The sequence below is a fragment of the Manacus candei genome, unplaced genomic scaffold (assembly GCF_025592945.1).
Source record: "Manacus candei isolate 608988 ecotype Guabito, Panama unplaced genomic scaffold, ASM2559294v1 h1tg000015l, whole genome shotgun sequence".
Classification (NCBI taxonomy): domain Eukaryota; kingdom Metazoa; phylum Chordata; class Aves; order Passeriformes; family Pipridae; genus Manacus; species Manacus candei.
In genome coordinates, this window is record NW_026138063.1 from 5,639,555 (window position 1) to 5,660,977 (window position 21,423).

Below are 21,423 nucleotides of genomic sequence, written 5' to 3' on the forward strand. Positions count from 1 at the left end.
TGCAGTTCTGCCTAATTTAGCCTGCTGTGGAAGACTTGAATGACTCAGAATACACAACGTCCACCTCAGTTTCTCACTGTAGAATCAGATTTTCTTTAATAAAATGTGCCAAGAAGTGCAGTGATTCAGAGTTAATAGGAGGGAATTGAAAAACTGATCAACAAGGTGCTTTGCCTCTAAACTCCCTGCCCCGCTGTCTGCTGAGTGTTTGTGAGGAGAGGGCTGGGTTGCTGTCAACTGCACAACATAAAACGTTCTCCCCTTTACCACTTTCCTGAAGGAATTCAGCTCTGTGAGATAGCTGGAGTTAAGTTCAACTGATAGTGGGTCATTCAGAAAATTGACAAAATAAGACTTGCATATTATTTATGATCTCTGTGGTATTCAGGAGTGTGCATTTCTAGGTGGTAAAATACTGCACAGGTTGCAGTGAATCACATACAGCTCAAAGCATGTTGCTTAAAACCAGATGACATGAAGTACATTGGGAAGAGGGGTGGGAAAACTTATTTCATTCCAAACTCTATATGAAAATATTATGCACAATTAACTTCATTTTCTCTGTAATGTTCAATTACATGGTTACATGAAGACCATTTTGCTCTGCTATTTGGGCTATGAAACTGGGCCTCGAGAGAGCTGGACTGTAAGCTCAGCTGTGCCATAAACAAAACCATATAGCTGCTGTAACACCAGCCCCTGCAGTTAGTAGAATTAGTAGGGAAGAAGGTTTTTCCAGCAGCAGGCAGAGTGACAGTGCCCTTCCCTAGCAAAGGTAATTACCTGTGCAGGAATCCCAAAGCGATGTCACCTGCCTAGGCTGCTGTTCTGGGACCCAGAGAGAGATATTTAGGGGCGAGATTAAAAAGATTATTTGTCCAGTTGTTGTTTTGGTCTCAGAACAGAAGGAGACAAGGAAATAAAAAGTGAAATAAGATGGTTTTAATTTTATTTTAGTCTATAAGTCAAGATGTAGCAGAGAATGCTTTCTGATAACTTATCTTAATGCTTCAGATGATCCGCCCTACCTGTCTGAATCAAAATAACACAGAACCCTAACACAAGTAGGAAAAAAATAAAACAAACCTCACCAGTCCTTCTAAACTGATGGTGATTTCTTCAGCTGTGTCTCTTTGTATGTCCTTATAGGAAGGATGCACTTAATGCATCCTGACTTGCATTGTTATTAAAACAACACCAGAAAGATCTTCCAGGGAAAGTGAAGATTAATGTTGATATGTTAATGACAATTTCAAATCTTCAATTTGGAACTGAAAATTTGGATCTTAAACTTACAAATCTTTAGTTCTATTGCATGAGCTAAATTTGATCAATCTTTTTAAGTTTGTGATCTAAAACAAGTTCATATCTTCTTTAAAAAGTAGGAAGAAATTTGATTATGAGAGCTGTAGAAAATGAATGTAGCATTTTGTTTGTATGCACACAAACTAGGAAGCAATGCATTTATAAAAAAGAAAATTTAATTTCATCTCAGAGCTTTGGTACATTCAAGAGATTGAAATTCTATTTGTTGATTAGATTTATTCACAGAATAACTGAGGGAACTTCAAAATTTGGGATGTTCATTCCTGTTTATCTTTTACTCCTGAGTTGACCTCCTGGCCCAGATGCAAATAGGAGCAGTTCTGTTCATGGTAGTGGATCTATCTTAATATTATTGGATTTAGCCTGTTGACTTCAGAGAACTTACTCAGAGGCTTAAAGTTAAGCATGTTCATAAGTCTTCATTAGGATCTGGATTGTAGTCATTACCTGTAGAGAGAATGAATTGATTCATGATCTCAATGCTCAGGTGGTGGCACAGCTGTGTAATGTTGCATTCAATTCATTACAGCAGTGTGTCACCCTGGAATATGAGTATCTGTAAAACAACATGAATTATTAATGCAAATAAAATGTTAAAAGCTGCGTGAGCTTGTGATATAAGCACGTGAGGTGGCACTGGAGTCGTAAATGCTGATGTTAATGTCAATACAGCAGCTTACAACTTTCATTTTCCATGTCTTCTACCTACCCATCCCTCACCTCTGGAGCACTCCAGCTGTAGTGTTCCTGGTTAAAGGCATGAGTTTTGTTTCTCTGTGCCAATCTTGGCCACCAGGGCCTTGGTCCATTTGAAGCATCCTTTGTCTCATGTATAATTCTGATGGGCGGGACAACCGCTCCTTTATCTTAAGTGTCTGTTCCATTCCTTACTTTTACCAGAAAGAAAATAAGTGAATGAATTTCACTCTTCTTTCCCCTTTCTAATATATTTTTTTTCCATTGACTGGAACAGCAGTTGGAGTGGCTCAGGAGCTACAAGGTGTAGAGCAATGATCATAAAGATCATGTTTTTGGCTCTTCCACTGAATAGCTTCTTCCTTGTCCTATGTATACTCTATGCATGAGCTGTGTGTCCATTCCAGCACTGTCAGGATTAGCAGGCAGCTCACCTGGGATATTGAACTGGCATCCCCAGGGCTGAACTTTGTTGTGTGGATGGGCCCCAACTCACCCACCAATCTGTACTTACCCTGCCTACTTTTCCAGTAATGCTTCATGACTCCATGTAAGGCACATCGTGTAACCAAAAGCCTCCAGAAATGGAATTGGATTTTTAGAGTGACCTATTTCAACAGGAATGTGATTTAATGAGGGCCTGAAATGAAGCTTCATTTGGGCTGCTCTCCACAGGACACTTGAGCATAAAGTGCTTTCACCTCTGAAAATACATAGAATTTCAGGCTGCATCTAAAATGGGAAGCAGAGGAGTGAAACTCTCCCTACATTCCCAGATTCTAATCTCATTTAAATTGACGCATATCTAGCATGCAGTAATGAAACTCCTTCAGATTTAAGGAAAATCAAGATCCAGTCAGTGTGATTAATCTTGAGAATAAAAAGGTTTGGGATTAGACATTCTTTCTGTGTGACACTTCAGCAATATGCTGTTATAAAAGGCACAGCAGGAGTTAGTCTTGAAGTGTCAGAATAGCTTCTTTAGTGACAAAGCATTTATACATGTAAATTTTCAAAGAAACTTGGAAACCCTTTTGTGGGTTCAATTTGTACCTGTCATTCACTTGCAGATGCAAATTTAAGTTACTTGCAGCTCTAATTACAGGACTTGATTGTCATCACAAATCAGGTAGTGAGATGTGAAACGACTGAGGCTTGTGCCATCATTTGTTGTTATAACATGAGTGCAAATGTTATCATCAAAAAGCAAAGTCAACTAGGGCTTTGCCTTGCTGATAAGCAGGGATATTACAAATAAATGCAATATGGAAATAAAAGGAATTTAAGGAGGGGAGGAGAAAGGAATAACAAGGAAAGGAGTGAACAAGTAGTGAAAGCCAGACATTAAAAGGGAAATAAAAAGTAGATTGTTTTGTCTGATGCAACAAAGTATGATAATAGAGATTTTTTTTCCCCCTGTTAATTGTTTCTTAAGACTTTGCTGCCATTAGCACCTACCAAATCTCTCTACTGTGAGGAATCCTAGTTCTTTTATTTTTGCTGGGAGCTTTCTAATTTTCAACTGAAAGAAGATGATCTTAGAAAATTATTCATCAGCTAACTATTATGCTGTAACTTTCCAGTTTGTCATTACATTTATAAGAAAAATTATTATATAGCTATGTTTTAATTTAATCATAAAAGAATTTGATTTTTCTTCACTGAAAATGTTGAGGTGTGAAGATTGTTAATTATAACTCTTCATCAATTTCTTCTATTAAAACCAGGAGATAGGTACAACATGTTATTGTGTCTCAGCTAACATCTGCTAGACTGTGATAATTCACCATTCATAGTTGGAGAATATGTTGCATAAAAATGATGGTAGAAATAACAAAGAATTGGTTATTTTATATTTGGAGTTGAAGGTAGGGCCTAAAAAGGTAAGGTGGTTTCACTTTGTAGATTTTCAATGCTCAATTAAGAAATGGGCTAATGAAGAAGAAATAACAATAGCTGAATGGGGGCGCTTACCTAATTTTAAAGATAAATATGTAATTGTATTTAACTTGTGGACTACCAGATTCAATGGTGTTGCAACCTGCTTAGTGAATTTTTCTACATGTAGTATTTCAGCAGTCAGCCCTAGTCTCATCTCTTTCCCTTTTCATTGAGCAGACACCTTACCTCAAAGAATAATTATTACTATGGTGATTTCTAAATTACTAGATCCATGGACTCTACTTAACCTAATGGAAAAGGTCTTTTTTTTTCTCTCCCTCTTTTCTCATTACTGAAGGAGAACATTTTGGCCTGAACAATGGCTGTATACATGAGCACAGATTTATTAAGTTTAGAGGATTTGTACTGTTGTTTTACAAAATGGTGTCAACTTGCAGCATGACTTTATTTTATGATGAATAGCTTTCCCAGGCCAAAAAGCTAATGACATCCAGAGCTTCCGTGCCTCCCACACTCCTGCAGTCCAAAAGGCCACAGATAATTTCTGCCGAATCAAGCCCATAAAGAGAGAATTTATAATCAGCTTTAATGTATTTGGGAGCTAAAGTACCTTAGTCCTTCATCAAAGGGAATGATAAAAACCAGAATTAATATGGCTGGATTTAATTATTTCTGAGTGCATAATTACTCTTTAGCTAACTGGACAGAAGGTATGTTATTTCTCTTATTTTGAGCAGAGGAAAGGCATCTGCAAGCATACAGTAGTCACTACAGAGATTTAAAAATGCATCATGTTAGCTCCTTAGCATTGATTGCAATACAAATAGAATAAATATTTGAATAATAATTTAAATAATGTGAGAACTATTTTTAAATTAAATGAGCATAGAGTTCGTTAGGAGTTCCTCCTGCACGTAGCGTTCTTTTAGTTTTCATAGCAAGACTATTCTTTGCCTTTAGGAAACATAAAATGCAGTAATCACTTTTCCCCTTTTTAAAGTGACTTAGGGGTCTACTTTCCCATTAGCATTAATGAGAGTTATGGGTATGCACCAACATGAGACTAAATGAGACTAAACCTTAGAGAGTCTTTTGATAAGTAAATCATCTTTGCATCAGCATTTTAGAGGCTTTAGTATCCTCTTTTCCCCCCATTAGTTATGGTACCTGATTACTTTGTTGGCATTTAATATTTATTACATAAACTTTAGCTAAAATTTCAGCCAGCACAGTAAGGCAGTGTATCTATTTGAAGGCTTGTGTCTTAGACATAGCAAAATGGTCTTTTTGTAATGGACCTCCATTTTTGTAAGTGAAATGATCAAAGAGGAGGATTAATTGGGCCTTCACAAAAGGTGAAGAGAAACTACAGTAGAACAACAGTGAACAGTAACTGTGGACAAAAGATTTTTGGCAATCATAACTCTGTAAAATGTATATTCTTTTTTGTTCCATTGGCTCCTAGTCCATCATGTCTTAGTATCAGTATTCTTAAAATTGGTTTCTGTTACCTGAAAAGAGTATTAAAATGATGGAAGAACCCTAAAGAATCATATATTGAATAAACAGTGCTAAAGAAATAAATCTAGTTGAGGGATACATTTAATTTACAAAATCATAAACTATCTGTGGAATATTAATTGAAAGCTGCAGAAAATATCTGAAAATTATACACCTACTAAGCAAATTCGGTTCTGATTTATTTTTACTTAAAAAGGCTATTGCTGCTACATTTTGTAGAATCTTACCATAAGATTTTATTTTGTTTATCTGCTAGTGATTTCAGTGTGTTTTCCTGTGTGAGGACTCAAAACATCAATCTTTCTTTATGATCATACAGACACAGCGATGCTGTTAGTCAGTGTAATCATTTATCTGGAGAATCAGAAGCAAAAGCCATTTCTTACTGATTTTAAAATGAGAGTTATTGCTGAAATGGATGGAATTCTAATCCAGAGCTTCTCTTAATACTATTTTCACGTTTTCAGAAAGTGTCTTGAAACGGGCAACACAGAATATAAACAGGCAAGCTCAGAGTTCTGCCTCCTCTTTGAGTACTCCAGGCTGAACCACTTGCTGTTGCCATAGTCCATTTTAGACAGCTCTGTGCACAGAGGGTCTTGAGCTGATGTTTCTTTTAGGGATTACCCAGCACTTTAAAAATATAAATTAAGTTTCATGGGATCCCTATGTGTACAGATAAAGTATAGGTAACAGGTAAGGATTTTCATGTCTGGTGCATGAGGACCAAACTCTTGGTTTCTTGGACTCAAAGAGCATCATAACTCCAAGAAACAGAAAACCTGTCTGAAGAGGTAATGAATGTGGTCCATTACATTGCAGACTGGAGCCAATCTGTGGCAGAAATAATCTTTCATCTCTTTCTTAACACAGTACTGTGAGTGGTATCCGGTGGGTCTGCCACGTTCTCCACCACGTGTGAGTCCTCCTGCTCAGGGGATGTGGCAAGCAGAGCCCTTGTGTTGTGAAATAGATCTATAGCTGTATTAAAAAGAATGTTTAATTTATGACAACTTAAAAATAGGTCAACCCCTTTGCAAAGGAATTGTCAAGCACTGGAACAGGCTGCCCAGGGAGGTGGTTGAGTCACCATCCCTGGAGGTATTTAAAAGATGTGTAAATGTGGCAGTTGGGGACATGGTTTTGTGGTGGACTTGGCAATGCTGGGTTGTTGATGGTACTCAGCCTTAAGAGTCTTTTTCAACCGAAACAATTCTATGATTATAAGGAAGATGGTCTAATTTTTTAAAAAATATTTTTCATAGAACCTCAGAAGTGTGTAAATATGAAGATTACCCAGGTTATTTTTTAAGCTAGCCCATTATGCTTCACCATATTGTAAAATCAGGGATGGTATGAGATCAGACATTTGCATTGGGATGGTTGATGCACTGTGTAATTGCAGCTGAGATCTGGAACCATGATCTACACAAAATACCTCATGAAGGCCAGCTATTAAAAAAAAAAAAAAAGTAATGTTCTTTGTCTTAGTTTCATCCAGAAAATAAATTTCCCCTTTCTGTGCAAATTATTTGGAGAAATGTGTGCTGTTTGCCTTTCCAGATTTTACTTTCAGATGGTCCTTTCTGGTGACCTTGAAAATTTAAAAGATAAGAAGTCATTAAAAATGTGTATATATGTGTATATGTATATATATCTCCTTGCCTGTGTCTGGTTCTCCATTCTTAAGTACATAGCTCTTACAGTTCTCAAGTTCATTCACCCTGCTGAAGACCCACCGTGAAATTATTGTTATTCTTTGCATACATCTTTGATTTTTCTAATTTTATTTTTTTAGAAGTAATGTTGCTATGGTATGAGAATGATGGGCAGTGAGACTTCTGAATGTGTGTGTTTGGATAGGGGACATTATCCAGATACCATATATTGTAAAGATTATATTTAGGGCTTGTATTAGGAAAATACTGTTGCATCACTGAGGTTTTCTACTGAAGAGAGTGATTGCTGCAGGTGTGACTGTAAAAATGCTCCTGTTTAACTTATGATGTATAATTCTAGTGTTCTGTGTTTAGAATGAGTTTAAAACTATACTTCTGACTGATGCAGCAATTAAGGTATTCAGTAATACGGTTCAGTTCCTACATTCACAGTTAAAGTTTCGCGGTACTTCATGGGGTTTTTTTCTGTTTCTCAAATTCATGCACCTGGTAAAAACATTTTATGATTTTTTTTAAAAAATGCATCACTCAAATACATGGTATTTTGCCTATAAATGACGAGTTTAATGCTGAATGACTAATATCCTGTAAAATAACAGAGACAGAGAGAGCTTTTTAAATACACGTTTTAATACTCCGCAGTTCTTAGATTTAATGCATGTCTCTTGCCTACATCTACTGCAAATATCAACACATACTGTTCATCTCTTTTTTGTTGTCGTTTTTGTCTATTGCTATTTTATGCATGAGGAAGTTCTTGTTTTCTACTCTGTGCTTGGCTGGCTTTTTCTTTTCTGTTGTTACTTAGCCCTGTGTTCGTACTGATTGCTTTCTCGCATGCAAATTACAGAATGTCATGGAAATGAGAGAGCTCTGAAAAAAAAGGAAAGATAATGCTGAGTTCCAACTGTCTTTTGTTTGTGCGTAAGTGTGTAAAATATATGACTGGAAATATTTTCAGAATGGCCTTTGACTTTCCTTCTGATGCATATTTTTATTACTCAGTAAAGGAGTGGGAATTTTTCCCACTGGAAAATATGATTAATCTATTAATACTTTTTAATGATAAAGGTATTGGGCATAGAAGATTTTTGTCTCATCATCCTTTTATAGAGATAAGGAATTATGAAACTGTATGCCTCGCCCAAGCTAAAACTTCAATTCTACATTCAATACAATTTTTTTGTATACTGTGCACAAAACCCTGGCCCCATTGAAATCAATGGCAAAAGTCATTGTCTTCAGCTGGTCTAGGATTTCACTCTTGTTTCTGGTTTGCAAGTGGATTTTCATGTTTCTTTACAAGTATCTCAGAAGGTGGTCAAAGGTTTCAAGGGTATCTATGGTTCTATTTAAACGAAAATATAATGAGAGTGTCAAAAATTAAGTCAAACTTGTGCTTATCTTTATAAAGCATGAGCTTAAATGGTTGAATTGAAAATGTGAATTAGCATTTCACAAAAAATATTGTTTTAACTAACTGTCAAGACATTTATTAACCACCTTATTGCATCAAATGCAAGAGGTAATTTGGCAGTTCTTGTCTCTACTGTTCCTAATAACAGCAACAGGAAAAAAAAAATTAAATGAAGTAGATAAATATAGTTTATGGCGGGGTATGCTTTTAGTAAACAAGCTTTGATTCTTCATTTAAAAACAATAAAACACTGGGCACTCTGATTTTTGTGCTAGATGTTTCTAATAGCTATACCCCCTGGGAAGGTTTTGCTGTAATGTTTGAAAAACGTAATGAAAAATTGGTTGTTATTAACTAAGATTTCCCTCCCTGCAAATGTTTTTCTTGAAACGTCCATGGGAATTTAATATTCACTGTTTTTTTCCTCAGTCTTGTATATTCTTGAATTGTCTTTTTTCCTCCATTTTCTCCGTTCTTAATCCTAGGTCCCCTTACAAAGAAACAGACAGATGATTTAGGTGATAATGACGGTGCTGAAGATGAAGGTATTTTTTGCCGCCAAACTGATTTGCATGACAAGGATCCCTGAAAATCTTTTTTCTCCCCTCTTTTTTTGACTTCTTGTCTTCTTTTGAAGAGTTTTTTTTTTAATTCCCATTTTTGATGTGTTTTGTCTTCTTGCTTGTTGTTATACATATATATTTTTAATTTTTTAAAAGAAAGAATGTTGTTAAGTTCTACGTTTTGATACAAAACAGTAACAATATTTAAAAAGGAGGGTTTTTTGTTTTCTTGAAATGGACTTTTGATATGTTGCATCCCACCTTTTGACTGAATTTTGTCCATACTATTTAAACTAACACTCTTTTAAAGTTTCTCTGTACACCTTTTTGCATGTTTTCTAACCCTATGTATTTCACCGAGTACAAAGATGTTTCTTTTTTTCACTGACTGATCTCAGTTTGATAAACATATACAATGTTGTGTTTATAAAAGGAAAAATACAGAAAATTCTTAAAAAGTGTCTCTTAAGCAACTGAATTTCCCCAAATGCAAACCTTTCCGAATTTAAACTGCCATGAAAAAATATAAATAAATGAAAGGCTACCCCAGCTCCCTACAGAAGGGAGGTAGCTGTAGAGGCAAGCAATATTGGCTGTTGGTGAGGCTCTGTGGAGCTAAACTAAAACTAAAAAAAATCTGATCCCTTCTGTTTGCTACAAGCATGCAAAGATGCCTATCTGCTTGAGCTGACCCTTAGAAAACCCTATTACCAAGTAAAATCAAAACTTTGAAATGTCAAGCATATTATTCTGTTCATAAATTATGTCTGTTAATCATAAAGCAATGCAGATTTGATATTTTTTCAGGGCTATGAAAATGGTAACAAGGGGCTCTTTTCTTGAGCAGTCTCATCCCTTCAAGTAGATGTGCTTCAAAATTCTGAATCTTAAACACATACTTTGTATGTTTTATGGTCAATGAGTAAAACAAATTACCATATAGGACTGGTAGAGTTGCTGCTTGTTTCTTACAATCTGGGTGGGGGGGAATTGGCCAGATACTAAAATGAAATTTAACTTGTAATATGAAAGGCTTTTAATTAAGAAGTTTTTCCTCACATGGAACATTAACCATTTAACTTAAACAGAAACATGGAGACTTACCACAAAAGATGAAGGAAGGCAAATGTGAGCATTTAACTTCTTGCACAGTAACTGAACACAGACTTACAAATAAACCCACAATTTTATAAATGCCTGATTTATGATCCTCTACTGAATGTGTATGTTAAGCATATGAATGAAAGTGCACCAGCTGCCCCAGGATTTGCAAGGTTTGATTATTTTAATAGTTGAAAGTCTCCTTTGAAAGGTCTTGTGTGTAGTGGTTTAACCCAGCAGACACACAGCCGCTCACTCTCTCCTCTCCAGCTGGATGGGGGAGAGAGCTGGGGAAAGAAATAAAAAAGTGAAATTATTAATTGAGGTAAAGGCAGTTTAATAGGACAGAAATGAAATGAAAATAATAGTAATAATAATGATAAAAGAATGAGAATATACAAAAGACGTGATGCACAATGTAATTGCTCCCACATACTGACTGATGCCCAGCAGTTCCCAAACAGCAGCCTCTGGACAGCTTTCCCCTAGTTAATGTGCTGAGCCTGATGCCATAGGGTATGGAATATCCCTTTGGCCTGTTTGAATGAGCTGTCCTGGCTGTGTCCCATCCTGACTTCTTATGCCCCTACCCCAGCCTACTTGCTGGTGGGATGAGAAGCTGAAAAGTCCTTGACTTAGTTTAAGCACTGCTCAGCAACAACTAAAACATTAGGGTGTGATCAACATTATTCTCATCCTAAGTGCAAAACCCAGCACCATACCAGTACTAGGAAGAAAATTAACTCTATCCCAGCTGAAATCAGGGCACATATTATTCAGAGATAATTAGGATAATTCAGATCCTCTTAGCTTTATGAGGCCAAGACAGTTTTACATTAGTTCATGACATAATATTGCAAGGGATATTCTTGAGAATTCTTCAAGATCTGTGACATTGAATTAGAAACCGTAAAAGTTACTTTGTCTTGTTTTAACAATATATTTTAAGAGAGCATTTGAGACTTGGGTTATTCACCCGGTGGACCTTAATAGCTCTCCTAAATTGCTGTATAATTGCCAAGACAAATGCTAATGGCTTAACGTTTGTTGAGTCCTTCTCTGCTTAGACACACTTAAAAGAGACTACTCAGTTTGCTGAAATTCAGCAGAGAGTGGTAGCTGTCAGAAAGTGGTTTAGTACTTAGGATCAGAGAGTAGGGATCTCAGTCTTCAGAGAACAAGTGTCCATGTCAGAGAAAACCTGTCTCCCACATTGACAATTGTAGGAGAGAGAAGAAGGGCTGTAAGAACACAGCAGTCAAACTACAAGGGAAGAAACACATTTACAACACTAATAAATCTCTGTAATTTATAGGACTGGGATTAATTTTCTCTGGTGTACAAGTGACAGTTTTGTTCTCCTTTCCATGCCAGTAGAAGAATGCAGGCAGTAATTAGACTTTTACTGCTTCCGAGAGGCACACAGAGACAGGGCAAATTTAAATTTTTATGATCAGTAGACACTAAAGGTCGCTGGGATGTCTGCTAGGTCGGTAGAAGCCCTGTCTGCTGAGACCCTGCATTTCCCAAAGGAGGAGTAGTATCAGATGTCCCACGGTTTGTGAACCTGCTCTGCTGCATTGAAACTCTAGCACTTGTTGCACATGTAGAACTGAAGAGTTCAAAAACTTAGTCATATGTATTTGGGTATGAGTAGCAGGAAAGAGAGAGGCAAAGCAAAAGGTCACCTTAGCTGTCTAATTTTCTGCTAACCTGTCTGTCAAACCCTTCACCTTTTGCACTGTGGTAGATTTTGTGCAGGGTAAAATTCTACAAATTAATAACTGTGGAAAAATAAAATAAATTCGAAACTGAATGAATGATGAACTTGGAATATTAGAGAGACTAGGCTATACACAGTGCATAACAACTGTGTCATATAACCATAGAATCCATGGCACATAAACAACATCCAGTGATTTCTGAAATGCCTAGGAAGATCTCTGGATTAAGAAATCCAGAGATCTCACGATTGTTTATTGTAGTATGCCTTTCTGAAAAAAAGATCTTCCATAGCTGCTTCTTGGATCAAATGCCTGGAGAGCATTTTGTGTTGTGTCACTCAAACATCACAGTTTGATTAGAAGATTTCATTTAAAAACAATGTTCAATAATGCTACTCCCATCTGCTGCTGCATGTCACTACCAAAGTTTTGTAGTCCAAACCTTGTCAGCACAAGCACTGGAATCAGTAATCAAACTTGGATATCTGGTATGTGCTGCAAACCAGTAGACCAGGCTTAATTAGGTAATTTTTCATTTTTGTTTTCAAAAGACTCAAAGGCAGCAGTGCACATTACCAGCTAATGATCTGCAAATTTGCTGTTTAAAGAATGAAGGTGTTTTCAAATTCTATGAGTGTGAAATAGGTGAAAAGTCAGAAACAACATAAATGCCTTTTTCCCCCAGACTGGATACATTCTTGTTTCTCTTTAACCCTTTCACATCTACACTTGAATTGCTTACCTGTTTTTCAATAAGTGTTGAACTACTCGAGCAGGCACCAAATACAAGACTGTCACCTGCAACCAGTGAGCACTGGGGCTTTCCCTTTTTATGGCAGTGGTGGATTTGCCTATTTGCTGACATACAGGTTTGCAAAATCTAGTATAAATGCAAGATTTAACTTCAAGTTGCTCAGCAGTTATATAAACTGTACCTTCCCCAGTCTAGAAACAAGGTTTAGTTTTAAAAAGTAAAATATTTTAGTCTTCGTGTCTTATCTTAATTTTGATAAGCTAATAGTTTGACTTTAATTTGGCCATAGAAAAAACCAGTGACTCTTCTACACCCAAAGTTCCTATCCACTAAAATCCTAAACATGACTTAAATATGGCAACACAAATCATTAATCAGCCAGTATACCCTGGGACAAGACTTGGACTTCTAGGTAGTTAGAGGTGTATGAGATATCCATGGAAGATTGCTCACAAATGAATTCTCTTCCACCACTCAGTCATACACACCTTACCTGGCACATCCATCTGTCAATCTTGGATCCTCATTTAATCCCCAATGCTATTTGATTATCTCCCAGTTTTTCATGTACTCAGTCTCACAGCATCCCTCTGCAATAGAGGAATGCTATTATTCCATTTTTAGGAATGAGGAATACCGATGCTGAGTTTGAGGAAGCAGACACGATGTCTGTAGTAAAGCAGGGAACTGAGAGTGCATGTCTCAGAACTGGGATCTGCACTGTAATTTCTAGATGATTCTGCTCTTCCCTTCTCCCTTTCGATTTTTCCTTTGGAAAAGGAGATAGATTAGAAACAGATGTTGCTGTTTGCTCACAGGCTGTAACTGTGATGATTCTAATAATTCAGTCTGATGCTCTGTCTTACAGGAGCTGTTGGACTTCATTGAATAAAGGAAGTTCTTGGTCCATAGAATGTCTTAAATCAAAACAAACAAAAATCCACTCAAATTTTAAATTGCTAATGATGCAGAATGCTCTGCAAGTCTTTTCATATGCTTAACAGACTGTAATGCCATTGGCTCAAAGGAGCACTTTTCAGAACTGAGGATCTCCAAAAACCCCTATCACTCCATTAGTATTAAAATAGACTGGGTTGCCAAGTTTAGCATTTCATCTGCCTTCAGCTGTCATGGTAAGAAATAGGGAGGGAAGCAATCTTTCCGTCTGGCACTGGTTGCACATTGTCGGACTTCAGAGATCAGTAAACAGCAGAACACATTTGTCTACCCAGCAAAGCAACCACATGCTCCAGCCTTAATTAGAGCCTCTAATGAGTGCCAGTCAGGCTGGGGTAGCGCAGATCTTACCACTTCGGGTGAGCCTGTTGACTGATACACGTAACCATACTCGTGGTTCCTGTTCATCCTGTCACCCATTCATGCGAGTTCTGTCATTTCCCCTCCCAAGCAGAGCTTCCAATACCACGTCCACATTAAATTTTGCAGATTATATTTTACCTTTACACTGAGAAACTCAGTTCAAATTGTGTTGGATTTTTGTGATGATGTTATTAATACTCAAAAACATGCATAATAAAATTCTGACAGACCTTTAATTTAAACACCTCTTTAGGGCTCTATTCTACTTTTAGCACTGCCAAGCGCTGTTTGTACAGTGAAGAGTCTGTCAGCTTTTGCATTTCTAACCATCATCTTTTAATATTTTAAAATTACTACCTACCTGGCTATCGAGGTCCTGCTCTAATGAGAATCTGCTCCAGATGCTTACCTGTAAAAGCACTGGCCTTTTTTATGTTAGGATATACATTCATATAGTCCTCCATCAGGATCTCAGATATTTTCAGGTAAAGGTAATTAAGAATTTGAGAGTGCAAAAATGATCTCCTGGTTTGACTGATAGGAAAATAAACAGAGATAATTCTATTTATCTGAAGCCTGGTGGGTGCAGGCGGTATTTTAAAATAGAAAACATACCTAGAACTTTGCTGCCACTCCTAACAGAAGTTCAGTAGTTACTTTAATAGTCTCAGAACATCTAGATTTATATCTCATTTTAAAAACATGGCATTAATGGATGTTTACATATTAGCACTAAGTGCACTTGCTTATTAAAATGGTAGTGCATTTATAAGGCATTTGATGGATTTGAACTGAAAGGTCAAATGCCGTTAAGAGGCTTTAAAATGATTAAGAGCAGCACTGATTTGTACCATGCTCTACGCAAATATTTTTGACAAAAGCTTATAGAAGAGTTACACATAAATCATGTTACATTCTATTGAGGGGACACATAGGTTTTGCAGCAACCAATCTAAAATTTTGCACTGTTCTTGTGCTGTTTCATATTTAAAACCCAAGATTTACTTAACACTCTAAATCAAACTGTCACAATTTTTTATATTATCTGGAAAAACACTGCTTGTGACATCAGCACTAAACTAATTTTTTTTGTGTGAAGTTGTCTCCAGGTAGGCTTTCTTCCTTTCACATTTTGGTTGTTCCCTGCAATTATACTCTTTAAGTCACGTGGCCAATTCACATCAGTTTTGAATGACTGAAGCTGTAATTATGTTTTGTTATAGATGACAATTGTGACTGGTATTCACAGTCAGACCCGATTCCCTGTTGTGTGATGCAACAAACATAGAATAAAAGAGAGCCCTAAATTGTCTGTAACATAATTAAGATGCGACATAAAAAGTAGATGCAACAAACATTAGAAGGTACAGAAGAGAGGAGATAATAGAAATAATTGTAAGAAAGTTAAAGTATATGCAGTAACAATAAGATCATTCTCTGCTGTACAGTAAGACCTACTTAGATGTTTTATGAACTAGCAATTTAAAGCCAAACAAATCACAGCACTCAAAACTTATCTTCTGTGTGACTAAAAACAGAACTGAGTTGAATTTGAGAAGGATTTTGAACAGCACTATTCTGACATATATCTTTGAAAATATGAATGTGTCTGCTTTTTAATTAAAGCAATACTTAATAAAAAGCAACAAAAAAATGCAGAACACAACTAAATTAAATCAGTCTATAAATCTACACTTGGCAGAAACACTACATTTACACCCCAATTCTTCAGGTTCAGAATGAGCTGCATCCACAAATAACTATTAATCTTTATCCATGGATAACTATTAATCTGTGTGAGAAAATGTTACTACAGTTTCCTAAGCTCACTCCAGCACACACACAGAAAGGACTGATAGCAGGCACTAGGAAAAAATGAAAGATGCATCAAATCATGTATGGTCAGGTTTTGAAAAGTATGTGAGTATCAAAACATCAGCTATTTTCTTTGTTGAATTGGACATTGAACTTCAATAAACACTTTTGAAAAGTGCATCTTTCTGCAGCTTTTGTACCAATACAGATTTTTCTCCTCACAGAGTGTTAACACTTCCTCCAGTTTAGTATGAAAGGATGGGAGTTTTCATGGGGGAATATTTGTTCTCTTTAAGATACGAATCAATTCTTGATTAAAGTCTGATTTTTTTTATCTCATCCTCTGATCTTATTATTTAATAACATCCACTGTTAATAACATCTGTACTTAAACTACACTCTCCCAACTGAATATTTGTACCTTTCAAATATTCCTGGCTGCAATTGATATGAAACCACCGACCAAAATGCAGTGATGACTCTTCCTCCCATGAAGAGCTGCACAGATTTTGTATAAATCATAGCCCAAAGTCCCACCAGCCTCAGCTGAAGGCTGCACAACCTCACTGGCGTCTCCAGTAGCACAGTACTGCCCAGAACACACAGAAGCACCATTTTTCTGTTGTAGAAGGGATTCCTCTTAGGACTTATGACTTTGTCAAAGCAGCATGAGGAAAACTCATTCCTCACGTCATCTGCTCTGACACGGCACAGAGGCAGAGCTGAAAATTAGCCTTTTTTATCTATCTGTAATCTTTACAGCAATATTACTAGTAGAAAATAACAAAAGTATGGTATAGACAGAAATCGCTTCTTTATATATGAGATTTTATTCATTAATGTGTGCTTCCATTCTCAGATAAAGGATGCCCATTCTTTTCTAAATATTCCAATATTATTTTCCAGATAAACAGGCCAGTGCTACCAACATTTCATTGCTGTTCACAGTTGGTGCTGTGTAATTCTATGTCATTTTAATTAAAGAAGAATTCTGAGACAGTCTCCCCCTGTGCTACCATCAAGCATACAATTAACTGTGTACAATTTCTGCTGGGAACAGTCACACAGTGATTTCAGATTAATAATTTATTATTGCTTCCATATTTGTATCAAAAGAAAAAAAAACAGAATAGATTATGAACAAACCATCTACTAAAAACAGTGTATGAATTTGAAAAGACTTTTTCCTCAGGGTAGATTTTAAATTTGAGAAGCTCATAATTCCATCCTATAGACCATGAAGATAAATAATCTCCACAGCTTTGCACTCTAAAAATTGCATGTTGGAAAGCCCTTGCTAAATGCTCAAGTGAGGAGAGCAATACAAGCTATTTCATGCACAACCTTTCATCATCCTTTTGGTCTTGAATAAGTGATTGTTCTACAACTTCCAATATTGAAGATCCAATTTCTGATCTTGACTGTTTGGGCATTTTCTTCAAATTAGAATCAATATCAAAATAATAGTAGCAGCTGGCTTTCTATAAAAAGACACTTCTGCACTGATCTTTCTCAGCGAGTTCAAAAAGCAGGGCTTTCAGTGTAACTGCCCTCACCTGTTCTTTACAGTGCTTTAGAAACTAGTCAAACAATTCTACCGAGAGCTTAAGTGAAAGCTTCTTAACTAAGATCTCTCCAAATCAAAGGGGTAAACAACACATCTAAGGTTTTTTCAAACGCTGAAGGCAGCAATCAGGGAAGTCACTTGAATACTGTCATAATGACAAAAAATGACAACCAGAATATTCAGTACAGTTCCTCATTGGGAAACTTTCCTGCGCTCTCTTGCTATTGTCTTTCTTGATTTTGAGGGACTGTTCAGCATATTACGATTTGGGTGGTGGAAAAGGCTCAGGTACCCAGCAAATGAGATCAAGATGCAATTTAATCCAGATGTAAGAGTTTAAATTTACACATTAGCTGCAGTATTTCCTGTCCAACAGAAAAAAACCCCCAACTTTAAAAAACGTGTATCAGCCCATACTATCTGTTTTGAATTGGTACTCAGGAACAACTTTTCCTCATGAGCAGCAGTAGTGTTCATATATTCAAAATTTTATTCTGAGTAGATGCATCAATTTGCAAATAGGACTGTTTGGGGCTGAAGGGATATCTAAATTTAAACTCAAAACAGTATGACAATATCTAATTTTGTTGTCGGAGAGAATGGCAGAGCTTCTAAGATTTAAAATTATTCCCTGCATTTGATGTCACCTTTGAGAACATTACAATTATTTTGACCACAGAGTTATTAGCACTGTTCCAGGCAGCTATTTTTTCAAGTATACAGTAGTTTTCATGCTTTAGAAAATTAAAAACCATCTATGAACCTTAACCTTCAGGCTACCCACATTACAAATAATATTCATTAGAGGTCTGAGTGTTAAACACCTTTAAAGTACTTTTTACGAACTCAGACTTCAGACCCATCCAAAGACAGCTACTTATACACCTCTTTTACAAATTACTGATCTTACTGGGCTAGAAGCAATCAACAATTATGTATGAGCAGAAATCTTGTTTATCTTAATGTGTTGAATTTCCCTTAGCTAAGGGGACAGAAAGAGGGAGCTTTCAGAAGTGTTCAGCTGAAATGAGCTCACACTTATGTTAGCAGACATTTTACATCCAATTCAGCAGGAACAGACTCAGACCACTGTCCCACTGCACTTAAGTAAATGTATTACCATTTTCAATGCCCTTCTGCCTTGCTGAGCCAGAGTGTTTCCAAAATAGGAATTTTAGTTACGAACAGGCCACAAAGAAATACTTATGCCCACCTGGCTACTTCCTTAATGTAAAAGATGTTGCTTGAGAAACACTTCAAGAAAAATAACCTCACTAAAAAAAAATTAAAATATTGCATGTATCTTCTTTGGTACTTTCTTGAGATAAAACATGTCTTAATATTTTTTCCAGACATTCGGGACAGTGGGGGACCTAAGCCTGTGATGGTGTATATTCATGGAGGGTCCTACATGGAAGGCACTGGAAATTTATATGATGGCAGTGTTCTAGCAAGTTATGGGAATGTGATAGTCATCACAGTCAACTATCGCCTTGGGGTACTTGGTAAGAAGCTTTCAGCTTTCCATTAATCCCTGCTGTCTGCAATGCAATTCATATTATACAAGAGAACATATTTGGAAAAAAAAAAGGCAAAAGAACAACAACAACTATTTTAAAATATTATTTGTCATACAAAAGGTTTGTGTTCTGTGGGTGAGATATGAAGACATTGCAAGTGAACCTGCTGTCATGCAGTGGTATGAAACAGGTATTCCCATTGCTGAGCTGTCCAGACAGAAGAGTTCTCTTTTTTTTTTTTTTTTTTTATTTTGAATAACAGTGATGCTTTCCTTCATAGACAGGCAAATTATTTAAAAAAACCCCAACTATTAAGTCATAGACAATAAGATTTTCTATTGGAATGAAAGAAACTAAGTTTTGAGACTTTGAAAAACTGAGTGATTTTATGAAAACAACTTTTTACCTGATTGTTTGGATCTTCATTCTGATTTTGAGAAATGTTATGGGTGTCATTCAAATATCTCCGGTATTTCTTTTCCAGACCAAATTAGAGAATGAGTCAGAGAATGAAAGAGTTATCTTTGATTGTTTCTAATACACTCAATAGACTATGCTCATGCTGTTGGTAGATGTGTGTGGTATCCCTCTGGTTTGTATTTCTGAAAAAAATTGCTTTGCTATTTGCTCAGCATAGTCACATTCATGATAAACTTCACCATGATAAACTTGAGAAAATACAATTGTTGTTTTTTTCTTCTACCAAAATGTTGCATGCTAGGACTCCTGAAGCAGGACTTGGATTCTGGGATACCATGGAGATCAGTACAGTAACTTCAGAATACTTATATAGGCATAAAAGTGTTCCCTGTAACATCTGAATGGGTGTGACAAGCCAAGTGTTGTTCATAGCAGAGTTGGTTCTGAAGACCAGTCAACTTTATATTCAAATCAGAGGCATTAGCAGTGTCTGCTGCTCTGGTTTCCTTTTGTCCTTGTAGTCCATTGTTGTTCTGTTTCTTGGTGTTTTGAATTCAATTAGCACAGTCCCCAAATGTATCGGTCTTGGTTTGCTCATCTGGGTAATTTTCTTCCAACGGTTTCATTTTTGTTAAAAATTTGACTTCCTAATTTCATAAGGAGGGAGTGGATTTTGACTTTAGATTTTGAAAGGGTCTACTACTATTGTGTTATACAGGGGACTGAATAATTTCCTGAAAGATCTTAACTATTTTTTGCTGGATTTATCTCCCTAGTATTGAAGGTTTCATTTGTGATATACCACTTCAAGCAAGGAAATTCTGGTATTTTTTGTGTTTTTCTTCCTCCTTCTGTTTTTCAATTTCTATGGTGACTTCAAGTCCTGGACACATATTAGTGCAGCAGTTAATAATTTGTAATCTGTGCCTCTAATCAACATTTCAGTTTGACACCAGTGCTTGTCTTTGATGTCTCAAACAACATTTATCCATAATATATGCCAGCATAAAAGAAAACATCTATTATCAGAAAATGCTGTTTGTTTTTGTATATAATTTAGTCTGCTTTCTAAGTCATTAGTAATTGAAGTGTTTAGGAGGGCTACTTGCTTGAAAGATGAAAATTAATACACCTCTGTTGATGATAATGGTTTTTCCACTTGCAAATTAGCACTGATCCCTGAGGTAACCCATAGCTAACATCTCACTGAGCTTAGGAGGATTTCATTTGTGTTCATGCTTTTGTGATTCTTTGGACTTTGTGGTCTTTACTGAGCCTCAAGAGGCAGAGAGCTAATTTTATTTTAAGTGGGACCTATTACAGTAAAACCTCTAAAATTCACAGCAGAATCCAATGATTGGTATGAATACTTGAAATTACTTTCAAACTAACTAAAATAACCCTGTATCATGTTTGCAGAGGTTTCTTAGTAGAAGAAATGCACCTGTTAACTCTGTGTAGAAGTTGTCCATATATATTGTATGTGGTACAATGCCCGTCTGTCATGTATGAAATAAATATCGGTGACATATCATTAAATAGGTAGTGTAGAAACACAGCAGCAATGAGAAAAAAAAAATTGAGCAGTTTACATTTTTCCTTCCTCTTCTTATTTTCTAATCCACAGGTAGCCTCAGAGTAGGGCTTTCCATAATCACAGTAGATATCAGCTTTTACCTGTGAGGTTTTGAAACTCTTGTTCCTTGCCGTTGCAGCAGAATGTTGCTGTGACCCTTTGTGGTCACATGAAATAAGATATGGTTTTATAAAAACGTAGCTGACAAATTCTCAGCTTCCCTTATCTGATCATATCCCACAAGGTGAGAAGTCCAGCTCCACTGACTGTTGCCTGTGGGACACTTAGATTTCACTTCACCACCCTGTAAAATGCCTGGTTGTACAGGCAGAAGAAATATAGAAATTATTTTTCACATGAGAAGATGTAGGGAAAAATAAGATCTGTCTTCTCACTTTCATGTGACCCTTATTGATCTGGCTTTCTTACATCAGTCTTTTGTGGATATATGTCTTTATACAGATGATCTCTATGAGTCCTCAGAGTTCTGCCATTGTTTCACCAAGATTCACACTGTGACTT

General features: G+C 36.4%; 1 protein-coding gene across 9 annotated transcripts in view; it reads left to right on the forward strand.

The window, feature by feature from the left end:
* NLGN1 (neuroligin 1) overlaps positions 1 to 21,423 on the forward strand; it is a 416,929-nt gene that overhangs the window by 168,492 nt on the left and 227,014 nt on the right. For 6 of the 9 annotated variants that reach the window (XR_007903582.1, XM_051781714.1, XM_051781713.1 and 3 more), the window contains 2 exons: positions 9,027 to 9,086; positions 18,738 to 18,890. Coding sequence is in view for 8 of the 9 variants with exons in the window: in XM_051781714.1 (XP_051637674.1) it covers positions 9,027 to 9,086; positions 18,738 to 18,890 (213 nt within the window). In the remaining variant the exon portion in view is untranslated. The remainder of the gene's footprint in view (positions 1 to 9,026; positions 9,087 to 18,737; positions 18,891 to 21,423) is intronic. The other 3 variants (XM_051781719.1, XM_051781716.1, XM_051781720.1) reach the window with 1 other exon arrangement.